This window comes from Scyliorhinus torazame, chromosome 9, assembly GCF_047496885.1.
Source record: "Scyliorhinus torazame isolate Kashiwa2021f chromosome 9, sScyTor2.1, whole genome shotgun sequence".
Taxonomy (NCBI): domain Eukaryota; kingdom Metazoa; phylum Chordata; class Chondrichthyes; order Carcharhiniformes; family Scyliorhinidae; genus Scyliorhinus; species Scyliorhinus torazame.
The window spans coordinates 140,721,905-140,736,941 of NC_092715.1; the positions used below are offsets into that span (position 1 = coordinate 140,721,905).

Consider the following 15,037-nt stretch of genomic DNA (forward strand, 5'->3'; position numbering starts at 1 on the left):
AGGAGATTGTGTGACTGGGGAGCAGATTAATGGTGCACATAGGCTGAACTTTGCCTGTACAGGTCAGACTGGATGGATCAGAGATCTTTTTTGTATGTTCAGAATTACTAGGCTGAATCAACTTATGTTGAAAAGGAGCTGCCTATATTTCTTTCAATACAGATGTTGGAAGCCATCAGCTCTGCAGGTTTTTGTCAGTCAAATAGCTTGTAGCCGCTTTTATAGATTTTGAGCGTAGCAATCACGCTCAACATCCATTGTGTTAGGAGAATCATATATGCTGAGCCAATTAGTTAGAAGCAAGTACTATTGTTTTTGTTCATAGAGGTAGAAAAGGCTGAAAACATGCTGGCCACAGTGGCATGAATTTTGTTGTACCCGCTCAAGGCTATTTATAAAGATTAATTTGCTATTTAATGTAGAGTTAATGTACAACAAAATAACTACTGAAGAAAGTAATGGTTTCTTTAGAAACATGCTTATCAGGTGACCTGAGCAGCTGTCACAGTGGAGGAATAATAAATATATCATGCATTAACTGATAAGAACCAGCTGGACTGGGCAAGCTGGGCTGGGCTGGGCTGTTCTACCTCATAAGTTCCATGTAGATATCATGTGAAGTCCAACCTTCTGCGCAACAGGAATTAGACCGTACTCGGGTTTTTTTGTCTTGCTATTGTCAATTTAACAAAATGGTCAAATGTGTTTCTTTGGATGATCCTGTTCTGTGTCTTGATGGAACTAGTTTTGTCATGAAATCTTCCCAATCCAGTCCAACAGAGAGTGTAAAATCTCTGTTTGCGAGGTAAGTTTTGCACATTTTTTGAAAAGCTTATATCAAAATAAGTTCAAAGCCATCACATTTTGATTACCCTAGCATCCGACCTTAAACACAAGACTATATTTCAAATCCATGTCAAATTTAACGCATAACTCAACCAATCACTAGTGCTTATCCCTTCTGAAAAGTCTGAAATAGCTTTCAAGCTGAATTTAAAGAGAAAATGCTTTAGTTCAAAAAGAATAGTCTAGATCATTACAACTGTTCATACTGAATCTAGGCAGTAGACATTCTTTAAGGCCCTGTACTTGCAGCAAGAAATCTATTTTGCACAATGACAAAACTTTTAAGAAACGCATTTATGGCTGGAAATGACTTGTTATTAGTGGATGAACACTTAACATTTGTATGACAATTCTCTTCCTACAGTTTTAACCAGCTTACGTTAAACAAATACTTAACGCTTCCATACTTCTGTTAATATTGCAGACAAGACTTGACTGACAAAAATATTAAGCATTTATCTGCTAATATTACTAACAATAAGTTCTATCTTTAGTGACAACAAACTGCTAATACTGCATCATCCTTATACAATAATTCTGTTTGAATAGGTTCAGAAACAAGTTATATTTCTCATGCCCAATTTTGCATGCTTTTGTTATAAAATAGACCCAGCCAAATAAAAAATCTTCAAAGCTTTTATGTAACAGCAATCCATGTTAAGAATAACTGCATGTTGTAAAAAGCACTGTTGAACTCTTCCACCATTTGTTAATAGACAACCAGTTCTCAGGTTCATGCAACGTGCAAACCCAAGGGGAAGCAATCCGTGTCCCAATATTCACTATGTGAACATGAGTATACAAGATCAGCTTGCAATTTAGGCACAGACAATAGTTACTGTTTACTTGTGTGTGCCAAGTCAGCTGATCATAACCAGCATGGTGTTGATGGCTGAAAATTAACCTTAGTGTCCCGGGACTAAGCAGGGGAAATTCTATCCTCGATTGTTATCCTGTCTCTTGTAGGAGAGTGCACACATGTGCCATTGTGGGTAAAGTTAAGTCTGGCTGCACCCACTGTTTAAATTCTTGTGAAGAGTGGAGACTTATATTAGGGTGAATACAATACCTGTGAATCCATATAGTCGAGGAAGCAAAAAGGGAGAAAAATGGATTGAAAAGCTACTTGCCAGAATAACAGTGAACATTATCTAGGACATATTATAGAAGCAGTCCTATCCTTTAAAAATCTTTCCCAGTTACTGTATGCTACTGTCAGTTCAGTTTTTATTTCCACAGAAATTTTTCAAGGCCAGTTGATTTATTTCTTCTCTGCTTTAGTAACAACTGGTATTTTCAATGGTTTGATTCCATTTTAAAAGAAATATGATAGTTACAGTCTGCAAAATGTATCTAAATTATGCTCTGCGCTTTTTTTTCTGTCAGATGAATAAGTCTTTAAAATATAAATGGCCATGTGACATAAAGTAATACAGTAGTTCCATACAATCTAGGTATAGCATTGTGGAACCATCACAACAATATTTTACTATGGAAGTAAATTTTCTATATTAATTAAATTGTGAGTTTTGTAAACGTTACACACAGCTATTTCTTAGTTTGATTGACCTTATAAACTTACACAAGTTTATGTTCAATTTATTATTTGAGGCTGGCTATCGTGAGTGGTCTTGTTGCTCCAACCATTTCATGATCTGATCAGGATACTGGGCTGCAGGTGCAAATATATCCTGCAATGGGTGGCACTTTGGCACAATGGTTAGCACTACTGTCTCACAGTGCCAGGGACCTTGGGTGACTGTCTGTGTGGAGTTTGCCCATTCTCCCTGTGTCTGCGTGGGTTTCCTCCGGGTGGTCCAATTTCCTCCCACAGTCCAAAAACGTGCAGATTAGGTGGATTGGCCATGTTAATTTTTGTTTTAATTCATTTATGCAATGTGGGCGTCACTAGTTAGGCCAGCATTTATTGCCATCCCTAGTTACCCTTCAGAGGTTGGTGGTGAGTTGCCTTCTTGAACTGCTGCAGTCCCTGAGGTGTAGGTACACCCACAGTGCTGTTAGGGAGGAAGTTCCAGGATTTTGACCCAGTGAAGGAACGGCGATGTATTTCCAAGTTGGGGAGGTGAGTGACTTGGAGGAGGTCCTCCAGGTGGTGGGATTCCCCAGAAATCTTCTGCTCTTGTCCTTCAAGATGGTAGTGGTCATGGATTTGTAAGGTGCTACCAAAGGAACCTTGGCGAGTTCCTGCAGTACATCTTATAGATGGTACACAGGGCTGGCACTGTTCATCGGTGGGGGGGGGGGGGTTTGAATGTTTGTGGAAGGGGGAGCAATCAAGCGGGCTGCTTTGCCCTGGATGGTGCCGTGCATCTTGAGTGTTGTTGGAGCTACACTCATCCAGGCAAGTGGAGAGAATTCCATCACAGTCCTGACTTGTGCCATGTCAATGGTGGACAGGCTGTGGGGGGTCAGGAGGTGAGATAAATTTCCCCTTAGTGTCCAGGGTTAGGTGAGGTTACAGGGCTGCAGGGATAGAGTGGGAGCCTGGTTCTGCACTGTAGGGATTCTATGATTCTATTCTATGTCCAGTTGTTTAAAGGATGGAAAAAATAAAAGCAAATCTAGATGGCATAGAAGTGTGGTTTGTGGATGCACAGAAATATAATTGGTCACCCTGAGCCGCAGAAGAGATAGATCAAGAAAGGCAAATGGGGCAAACACTATGCCATCTAGTTGAGTTTTGTTTCTTCATATTGAAAATTATTGAACACTGCAGCATGCTTTGCATCTGGGGGTCAAAATGCTGATTTTATGATAAATATTCATTTTGGCCAACAAAACCACTCAACAGTCTGTTCACATTACAGACTACTGATACTGAATCTGTGGCCAGTGGGGTGATGTTTCCTAGTGGTTTGAGACTGGTATTTCACGAGGTGTTCACATCTTTTCCTCCAGAATGCAATCTTTAATTGATTCTCCCAGTCACATTCTGCACTTAATTATAGAAGGACACTGAATAACTGTACTGAATCTACAAAACATAGAAAGACTCAGTTTATCAAGTGCCCATATATGTTTAACATTGGAAACTGCAATCCCCCTGCTGCCTGGTCAGTCAGGGTTGTACTAACCAATATCAATATCATTTATAATCATTAAACGGATAATTTGACAACAGAAAAAGATGTTCCAAAAGAAGTAGCAATTATTGAAACAGCAGACAAAAATCATCCTGTCTACAGGACAATGTTTTTATTGACAAAGGCCTAAACAACCATCTTACTTGTCTAAAAATCATTAGTTCAGACACTGTCTGCCTCTAGGGTTACAATCCCCTGTGAATATCCTGCTTTCAGTTGACATTTCTCTCCATTCGCCATCATTCTGTCACATTGCTCCAGCAACTTCATTATAAATTGACCTTTACTGCAAGTGTTATTGATTAGCAAATTACTATTAATTTATGCCATTAATGATAATATGTTATATCTAAGCATTTAAATGCTCTTTTATCTGGAAATAGTGCAGAGAAACATAATTTGTTTAGCATATAAAACTATTCACTTTGTGGTGGTGATCACCATGTGACAAATTAAGTTGGCCTGGATTTTACAGTAAGTGGTGAAGGAACGATACTTACCGTTTAGTACACTGACGTATGCCAACAGAGTTTTCATGAGAATTTGCACATAAACTTGCTGTCTTTAGGTGTTTATTTCAGAGCGTCTGTAGTGTCTGAAAGCAGGAAGAGATACAGAGAGGTGTTTCAACCAATCAGATTGAAGAATCGTTGTTGAGAAACACAGCGCTGAATTCTTAATTACCTTCATGACGCACCAGGCATTGGCAAACTGAAAGCCACAGAGAAAGCAGATGTTGGGATTCCCCTGCACTCCATGCAGTTTGATCTTGTGGTTTGACGGAGCAGACTCGATGGGCCAAGTGGCCGAATTCTGCTCCGATGTCTTATGGACATCAGCAGTCAGTTGCCCACACAGAGGTCAAGCCTAATCAACAGGCTGGCATCTAGTTAGGTGGGGAGCCAGCTGATGAAGGCTACAGGACCAGGTAAACCTATGCCAGAGAGGAGGCAAGTGGTTGGGCTGACAATCCTATGCAGGTCAGAGGCCTCAGTGGGGGAAGGTCTGCGGGGAGGCCTGTGATTGAATTTGAGGCCTGAAGAGACCTCAGGGACCTGAGCAAGGAGGCAATTCAGATGCCTACTGGACTGAATTGGTGGTACGGTAGGAGGAAAAGGTACCTGATTGCAAGGGTTCCTCAAGTATGCAAGCTGGATCAAGCAGGTGTTGCTAACTTTTGGTTGACTCTTAAATGTTGCTCGTTGCGTCTTTACTTAATTTGCTCTGTTTCTATAACCTTTGCTCTAGAGTCGCCAGGTATCTTTATGATACCGTCACGAGGTTCAAGTTCAAGTACTGATCAATAACTCAATACACCAGTTAGTAAGTTTCAAATCAAAAGACATTTATTATACACAGTCAATCACTACTCATGCATAAATCTCTACTTACTAGACTATCTCTAACACTATAGGCCTAGACTTAGCTTTGGACTGGCCCACCAGGTCAGGGGAACAAATGGCCTTTCGTTCGGGTTCTGAATCTGCGGGATTCAAAGCTGGTACGGACTAGTAGCTAGGAGCGCCTATCTCATAGCGTGCATTGGCTGGAGATTTACTTGGTTGGTGCAGCAACCAGGCAGTTCACTGTCAAGGGTTGGTTCGAGCTGCTGAGTGACCCTGCCAAGAAGGATGAATTGAACTTGGGGACTCTATTTTATAGTCCCCAGGGGCTTCCCGCCCCTTTGGACGGACCCCGTACCTGGTTGCAAGTGATTGGACTACGTTCCGATCACTTGGATCGATTTCTCCAATACTGGAGCTGTTCCCTGATCGTTGGGCTGTCCCTAGGTGGCCGTTGGCCTTTCTTTGTCTTGGCTCCTGCTGGCGCCGAGGAGTCTGGCTTGACCTTGTTTTACTAAATGTTTCCAATTGTTCCCGGGGATCGCTCATTAGTATGCAGATTGTCGGTAGTTTCAGTGCTGTCTGGGTTTCTGCAAAGTCTAATACACAGGAAACTTTGCACCTGTTAGTTTTGCCTGTGTTGGCTGAATTTCTCTGTAGTCTTTGCGGATCTCCATTTTAAGTCGGGAAGTCGCCAACCCAGGTGGCTACACTCCCTCCTTGTGATGCCTAACGCGAAGCGTGAAGGGTCACATAACTGCGTCATCTTTACTCCCTGACCCAGCGAGCACTCTTCCATTTTTTTTTTAAACCAAATATTTGAACAAGACATCTAAGAAAATACTGCCGTACTGCGAGCCGTCTGGCAGCCTGTGTGATTTATCATCCTAGTGTTTGAGGATGTAAATAGCATAGGGAAGCAACCCTAAGGTTGCCAAAACCAAACAAAAGAATTTTGAACGTAATAGAGCCGAAAATGGGGTGCCTATGGGCCGCGGCGGGTATGATTTGGATGGAATCCCCGAGTAGGATGGTGATCAATGCGTATGTGCTCTACCCGAGCGTGGCTGACCAGAGGGGGGAATCCTCAGGCAGGGCAGGGATCAATGCCGTTTCTCCACTGCCTGAGCAACTGGCAAGAACGGGCAAAAATGTAGTCATCGTGGGGGGTTGCTGTAAAGGTTCTACTGTCGAACCAGAAGAGCAGTTATGAGCGGGGGTCTGGCAAGCTCTCAGCGGTTCCTGCCGATAAGCGTACTGGCAAGTTTTCACAGGTTTCTGCCGACAAATATGGCGTGTGGCCATGGAAGCGGTATAAATTGAAACAAAGAACATTAGGCAAACATAAACAAACAAACATGCAACGAATGTTGTGCAGGTTCCATCAGAAAGGACACCGTTTCTCCCAAGTGGTTCCTTTTAAAACATCATCTGGACACCTCAGTTATCAGTTGCGAACAGGGTCGCAAAGGGGTTCTCGTTTTGGGAGTCAGACTCAATGTCATCATCTTCTCCCGGATGCCATACTCGTGAATGGATGAGGATTGCTTTTAGGGTCCGATTCATTCGCTCCACGATACCACTTGACTGGGGGTGGTATGCGATGTGCAATTTTTGGGTAATGCCAAATATCATGAGGACGTTCTTCATGACACGTCCCGTAAAATGGGAACCGTGGTCGGATTCAATGCTGCGGGGGAGTTCTCATCTCGTAAAGATGTGGTGGGTTAAAATCTTTGCGGTAGTCTTTGCCGTGTTCGTTCTAGATGGGAATGCTTCTACCCATTTTGTAAACGTGTTTATAATGACTAAGACATACTTGTAACCATTCCTGGAAGGGGGCAATGGTCCTATAAAATCAATCTGGAGGTTAGTCCAGGGGCGATTAACGGGGCGGGTGTGACTAAGCTGAGCTTTCTTTGCGTATCTGTCCGGATTGTTTTGGGCACATATAAGGCAATTTTCCACATAGTGCGTGACGTCTTCTTTTAAGTTCGACCACCAACAGAGCTGTCTGAGGTGGGCTGTAGTGGGGCCAATTCTCTGATGCCCATGACTGCCATGGAACAAACAAATGAGCTGATTCCTCTCCTGTTCGGGAACCACATAAAGGGTGTCTTTTAGGATCACACCGTCATGTGTGGTCATTGCATTTTTAAACCTATTGTATGGGGCTGGAAATTTTCCTTTTACAATCTTCCTGAGATTACTATCTTGTTTCTGGGCCTGCACTAAATGCTCGATATTAGTCTGTGAGACCTGAACTGCATTTACTGGGACGCTTTCGGAGGGGGGGTTCCAAAAATATCCATGTCTGGAACCTGCTTTAGCCAGTGCGTTGGCTTTTACATTTCCAGGGGGGAGGAACGGTGGTGACTTCGAACTTTAACGATGCCAAACATCCTGTCCTGTGCTTTGTCTAAAATGTGCCGGAGCAATGGGGCTGAAGGGAGGGGTTTTCCGTCTGCGGAAACAAATCCTCTTGCTTTCCACAGTGGTAGGAATTCTGTGAGGCTGTTACAGACATAGAGGCAGTCCGAGTATATGTCTGCTGGGCTGGGGAAGGGATCTGGGTGATCCACAATGTATGCAATGGCTGCTAGTTCTGCCGCCTGCGCGCCTAAGTGTCCTGGTAGTTTTAACGAGATTTCTTCTAGGGCGTGTCCCTGCGCGTCCTCAACATAGATGCCGCATCCTGTAATGCGCTTCCCGTCTAATACAGTGGAAGAACCATCCACATATATTCTCAAGGGTGCGCATGTGTCTGTGCGCTGGGGGCTCTACCTATCTTTCTGGAGGGTGTTTTTGTGATAAAGGGGCCTGTGTTGTGGTGTGGTGAGATGATTTCACATTCGTGGGGGGTGTCTGGGTACTGAAGGTTCTCGGCTAGGAAAGTGTGGGTCTTGGTCCTTTTAACAGTGATGTCCCGTCCCTGCAAAAGAAGGGTCCATCTGGCTGCTCTGATCTGGCTTACTGTACCGTCCTTAAGTCGTCCGTCTAGTAAATGTTGGGTGGGGGTGTGTTCCGTGAGGATTGCGATGGGGTTTAGTCCGGTGATGTATGAAAAGTACTGAACTGCCCAGAAAACTGCGAGCAGGTGCCTTTCACAGGCCGAAAATCCCTGCTCCACAGGATCTAAAACTCTGGAGGCGTAAGCCACGGGTCTTATCTGTTCGTGCCATTCCTGTAGGAGCACGGCCGAAAGGGTGCGATCAGTGCTAGCTATCTCTATGGCATAGTGGGAAAGCGGGTTTGGAACCTGTAGTGCAGGGGCTGCAATGAGTGCACGCTTTAAAACATCTACAGCATCCGTGTGCTGCGGAAGCCATTCCCAAGGGGCTCCTTTCTTTAGGAGTTCCGAGAGGGGTGCGCCTTTGGTGGCGAAACCGTCAATATGGTTAATTTCAATGTTAAGTCAATTAGTTTGAACAGTTACCCTGCTCCCTGTGGAGGAAGAAAGGGGTATCTCTGACAACAACTACTGAATTTCTGCATTTAACTGCATATGTGCAAACAAGTTGCTGCCTGATTTGTGTTTGCCTCATCATTAATATCAGTGCAAAATCTGGGCCAATGTTTAACAATCCATACCCTCCGTGCATTCACAATACAATTTAGGAGTATTTACAGCACCAATTTAATTGAAAACTTTAAATGCATCGTAATTTAAGAGTATTTGAATAGGAGACTCTGTAGTTTGTGTGTTGCCTGCAATATTATGGAGAAAATTCCAAAGCATTAAAAGCTACAGAATATTACAAACCTATTTGCACTTCAAATAGATCTCTGGGGCGTCATTCTCCGACCCCCCGCCGGGTCGGAGAATGGCCGTTGGCCGCCGTGAATCCCGCCCCCGCCCCCGCCGAAGTCTCCGAAGGGAGAAAAGTCGGCGGGGCGTTAATGGCGCCGCTGCCGCGGAGAATGTCACGGGTCTGCGCAAGGCAGCCGATTTTCGGCCTGCCGATATTCTCCCTTCCGGATGGGCCGAAGTCCCGTCGACGTGATGACCATTCACGTCGACGTGAATCAAACCTCCTTTTCATCGGCGTGACCCGGTGCTCCAGGCTCACGCCGACCAGCGAGGAGGTGAGTGACGGCCTGGGGGGTTGGCTCTGGGCAGGAAATGGCGTGGCCGCAGACTGATTGCGTGAGGAGAGGTGTGTCTCGGCTTGTGTGTGTGTGTGTGCGGCAGGGGGGGGGGGGGGGGTGGTTAGAGTAGGCTGGGCTCCGGGGGAGTGCCGGGAGGGGGTCCGTGCTGGGGTGGAGGTTGGGGGTTGGGGGGGGGGGGTCCGTGCCGGGGTGGAGGTTGGGGGTTGGGGGGGGGGTCCGTGCTGGGGTGGAGGTTGGGGAGGGGGTCCGTGCTGGGGTGGAGGTTGGGGGGGGGTCCGTGCCGGGGTGGAGGTTGGGGGTTGGGGGGGGGGGGGTCCGTGCTGGGGTGGAGGTTGGGGAGGGGGTCCGTGCTGGGGTGGAGGTTGGGGGGGGTCCGTGCCGGGGTGGAGGTTGGGGGTTGGGGGGGGGGGGGTCCGTGCTGGGGTGGAGGTTGGGGGTTGGGGAGGGGGTCCGTGCCGGGGTGGAGGTTGGGGGGGGGGGGGTCCGTGCCGGGGTGGAGGTTGGGGGTTGGGGAGGGGGTCCGTGCCGGGGTGGAGGTTGGGGGGGGGGTCCGTGCTGGGGTGGAGGTTGGGGTTTGGGGAGGGGGTCCATGCCGGGGTGGAGGTTGGGGGGGGGTCCGTGCTGGGGTGGAGGTTGGGGGTTGGGGAGGGGGTCCGTGCCGGGGTGGAGGTTGGGGGGGGGTCCGTGCTGGGGTGGAGGTTGGGGAGGGGGTCCGTGCTGGGGTGGAGGTTGGGGAGGGGGTCCGTGCTGGGGTGGAGGTTGGGGAGGGGGTCCGTACCGGGGTGGGTGATGGGAGGGCAAATGAGTTGGTCCACCTGGCCAGGTGCCAGCCTCCAACAGTTGGACCCATGCGGTCCATGCCACCTGGCTGGGGGGAGGAGTGGATATGGGCAATGATGACATGTCGTCGTTCCCCTCCCCCCCACCAGGCCGTCATGTTTTCAGACCATCCAGCGATGTTGGCCGCCGTGGTGGCAGCCGCTCATGTCTATGTTGCCCTGGATGAGGAGGAGGAGGAGGAGGAGGAGCGTGCCAGAGAGGCGGCGCAGGCTGCCGCAGAGGGGCAGGCGGCAGCCGCCCAGGCTGGAGGGACACCTGACCGACAGGACGAGGAGGGGGAGGAGGACGTCGCGGCCCCACGGCAACGGAGGCACCCGAGGGCGCCCCGTGTGTACCGGCCCCGGCAGTCATACCAGGACCTCCCGGACCGGGAATGCAGGAGGAGACTCCGGATGAGCCGGGAAACCGTGGCACACATCTGCCACCTGCTGGCACACCTGTCACCGCGTGGCACTGGCGGGGGACACCCTCTCCCCGTGTCCGTCAAGGTTACGGTGGCCCTGAACTTTTATGCAACGGGGTCATTCCAGGCACCGAGTGGGACCTGTCCGGCATATCGCAGACATCGGTGCATCGGTGCATCCGGGCAGTGACAGATGCCCTTTATGCCATGGCGCACCGCTACATCCGCTTCCCCGTGGACCGGGCCAGCCAAGATGCCCGGGCCGTGGGCTTCTCTGCCGCTGCCGGGTTCCCCATGGTCCAGGGCGCGATCGATGGGATGCACGTCGCCGTGCAGCCACCTGCAGAGAACAGGGCCGTGTTCACTAATAGGAAGGGGACCTATTCGATGAACGTACAGGTGGTCTGCGACCACCACATGATGATCCTGCACGTCTGCGCCCGTCACCCAGGCAGTGTACACGACTCATTCGTGTTGTCGCGGTCATCCATCACCGGCATGTACGAGGGACGCCATCCCCGGCTGAGGGGCTGGTTGCTGGGCGACAGGGGCTACCCATTGCGATCGTGGCTGATGACGCCTATACGGAGGCCACGCAATGAGGCGGAGAACCGCTACAATGATGCCCATGTAGCGACAAGGGGAGTGATCGAGAGGTGCTTTGGCGTGCTGAAGATGCGTTTCAGGTGCCTGGACCTCTCTGGGGGCGCCCTCCAGTATCGGTCAGATAGGGTCGGCCGCATCTTTGTGGTGTGCTGCGTCCTGCACAACATAGCCCAGCAGAGGGGCGATGTGCCGCAGGCAGAGGAGGGCGGAGTGGAGGAGCAGCAGGAAGAGGCCCAGTCCTCCCCAGATGAGGGGGATGGGGGCAATGGTCAGGGCAGACGGGGTAGACACAGGCGGGTGGCTGTCCACCGTTACCGGCTGGCCCAGCGGGCACGGGACAGACTGATAGACGCCCGCTTCACTGACTAGATGGGCGTGGGAATCGGGTAGTATGGCCACAGACCGCACACCATGGCAACAGCCGACCACCCACACCCCCCACCCATCCACCCACCCAGCACCCTCACCCCTCTCCCCAACCCCACACACCCCACCCGCATGCACACCACCCCCCCCCCCCTCCAATTGCCGATCCACCGGCGGCACAACGGGCCGGGCTCACCCAGTTGCGGGTGGACGCGTGTCTATCGCAGGCCATGGAGGATGATGACAACCCGCCTCCGATGAGCTCCTGGCTCTACATCGTTGGACTATGTCTGACCCATGGCCACAGTACCACCATCCACCCGGACCATCCCTGCATGCGGCTGTGACACTGCAGCGCACGGTCCCGTCCTCTGCCCGGGGGATGTTGATGGCGGCCCAGGGGGAAGGGGGCAGACACACCTGGGGCTGAGGTAAGACCACCCGTCACACACACACTTGCGCTCACCGTACATGACACGCCCGCACACTTTGGACAGAGCACAAAGGCAGCTTCGGTAGGTGTAACATTGACTTTAATAACCAAAGGAGTTCATGCACGTGCCCTAGCCCCTAAAACTCATCTGTGCCCTGCACCCGTGCCAACTTACTCAGTGTCTAATTGTTTGGCCTTACGGGCCCTTTGACTACGTCTACGTGGTTCCCCAGACGGGACAGCAGAACTGGAGGTGGACTCCTGTGATTCCTGCCCTCTGACACTGGATCCCTTTGGCGGCCGTTTCCTGGGGCGTCCTGGCCTAGATGGGCCAGGCTGCGGCCCGGGCGACTGGGATGGCGAGCTGCCAGCCTGTCCTGCCCGTTGCCCACCCGATGCACCTGGGACGGAAGGGGGGGGAGTCCGAGGTGTCGCGGTGTACCGGGACCTCCCCTACAGAGGGAGCCGGGACGGACCACACCACCTCCTCCTCCCTCGGGGTGGCCGATGGCCCCCAGGCCTCTACATCGGTGGGGGATGCGAACGGACTGGCCATCCGACGCGCCCCCGACATCTGGCGCTGCCAGTCCTGGAGGCCCGTGCTGGTATCGACAGGGGTCTGCAGGTTTGCAGCCATGGAGCCCAGGGGGTTGTCAAACCCTGTCTGTGACGGTGCGACGCCGGCTCGCACATGGCCACTGGCGCCGATGCCCTCAGCGATGGCCTGCTGAGACTGGGCCATGGCCTGCAGAGACTGTGCCATGGCCTGCAGACACTGGGCCATGGCCTGCAGACACTGGGCTATGGCCTGCTGAGACTGGGCTATGGCCTGCTGAGACTGGGCCATGGCCTGCTGAGACTGGGCCATGGCCTGCTGAGACTGGGCTATGGCGTTGAGCGCCTCTGCCATCTGGCACTGGCATTGGCTCATGGCCTCCTGTGAGAGGGCAGCCATTTCCTGGGCCACAGACGCCGCCTGCACGGAAGGCCCCAGGCCTCGCAAACCGTTCCCCATGTCTGACACCGTCGCACCCATTGCCTCCACCGCGGACGCCACCCGTGCGGTGTCAGCCTGGGTGGCACGCATGACCGGGACCACTCCCAGCTCCTGGACGCGGGTGGACTCCTCCACCTGCGACCGCAGCCGCCGCAAGCCACCCGTCACCCTCTTCGCTCGTCTCCGGGTCGGTGGTTGCATCGGATCTATGTGTGGGTGTGGTAACTGCAGGAACCCGGGATCCATCTGGGCGGCAGATATTCGCTTGGCCTGGGCTGCCCTCCGACCGCCCGGTCCCTCTGCTGCTCCTACCTCCACCTGCTGTACCGGGACGGCTGTGTTGTGCGCACCAGTGAGTGTACCAGACGCCTCATCACTAAAGTGCCCAACCGTGGTGAGTGTTTTCTGCGATGGTGGAGGGTGGTTGGTGACAGCAGTGGCGTTGTGTCGTGCTCTTCGTCCCACTCTGACTCCATGGCACTTTGGGGGTGGGGGTTCGTCTCCACCCATCCACTCTGAGTCACTGTCCGGTATTTCGTCTTCCCGGGTAGGGGTGTCCTGGGTAGTGCTGTCCCGGGTAGTGCTGTCCCGGGGTAGTGCTGTCCCGGGTAGTGCTGTCCCGGGTAGTGGTGTCCCGGGTAGGGGTGTCATGGGTAGTGGTGTCCCGGGTCGGGTGTCCTGGATAGTGGTGTCCTGGGTAGTGGTGTCCTGGCTCGGATGTGACGGGGGCCTGTGGCTGCCCCCCTCATCGCTGGGTGGTCGCTACCGCACGTGACGGGGGTGTCGTCTCCCTGTTGCTCCAGGTCTCCGTCTCCCGTGGTGTGCGAGGGGCATCCTGCGGGCGTCGCATGCTGGAGGGTCCGGGTCTCTCCGTCTCCCGTGGTCTCCGAGGGGCATCCTGCGGGCGTCGCATGCTGGAGGGTCCGGGTCTCTCCGTCTCCCATGGTCTCCGAGGGGCATCCTGCGGGCGTCGCATGCTGGAGGGTCCGGGTCTCTCCGTCTCCCGTGGGCTCCGAGGGGCATCCTGTGGGCGTCGCATGCTGGAGGGTCCGGGTCTCTCCGTCTCCCGTGGTCTCCGAGGGGCATCCTGCGGGAGTCGCATGCTGGAGGGTGCGGGTCTCTCCGTCTCCTGTGGTCTCCGAGGGGCATCCTGCGGGCGGGTGTGCATCTGCGGGGATGGGTGCCTGGACGTTTGGTCCTGCGATACACAATGAAGCATGCATGGTTAGACATCAGGCAGTGATCAGGTGATACGGGGGAGGGGGATATAGGGGGAGGGGGGATATGGGGACGGGCTGTTGGTGGCTCACTTGCTCGTGGGCCCCCGACCTCTGCATCAGCAACCTCCCGGTCCTCAGGTCCGCCAGCCAGTTCCAGGGCCCTTTCCTCGTGTACGGTCAGTGGCCTCTCATCAGCGGGCCCTCCTCCAGTCCTCACATGCTCCCTATTGTTGTGTGCGCGCTTCTCCTGTGGGGGGGGGGGTGGTGGCAGGGGTAAAAGGCAACAGTGTTAGGCAGGTATATGAATGCACGCCATCGGTTGCGCGTGCATTGCAGAGGTTAAGGTTAGGGCTGGATTCACTTGGGGATATGGGGGATATGGGGGAGGGGGGATATGGGGGAGGGGGGGATATGGGGGAGGGGGGGGATATGGGGGATATGGGGAGAGGGATATGGGGGATATGGGGGAGGGGGGATATGGGGGAGGGGGGGATATGGGGGAGGGGGGTATGGGGGAGGGGGGATATGGGGGGAGGGGGGGATATGGGGGAGGGGGATATGGGGGAGGGGGTATATGGGGGAGGGGGGGATATGGGGGAGGGGGGGATATGGGGGAGGGGGGATATGGGGGAGGGGGGGATATGGGGGAGGGGGGGGATATGGGGGAGGGGGGATATGGGGGAGGGGGGGATATGGGGAAGGGGGATATGGGGGAGGGGGTATGGGGGAGGGGGGGGTGTGGGGGAGGGGGGATATGGGGGAGGGGGGA

The 15,037-nt window shown here is 52.4% G+C and overlaps 1 protein-coding gene across 3 annotated transcripts in view; it reads left to right on the forward strand.

Moving 5' to 3' along the window:
- Positions 1 to 676: 676 nt before the first annotated feature.
- The window catches only part of gramd2b (GRAM domain-containing protein 2B), a 134,429-nt gene continuing 120,068 nt past the window's right edge, over positions 677 to 15,037 (forward strand). For all 3 annotated transcript variants that reach the window (XM_072516562.1, XM_072516564.1, XM_072516567.1), the window contains exon 1: positions 677 to 805. In XM_072516562.1, coding sequence (XP_072372663.1) covers positions 693 to 805 — 113 coding nt within the window. In that variant the 5' untranslated portion in view covers positions 677 to 692. The remainder of the gene's footprint in view (positions 806 to 15,037) is intronic.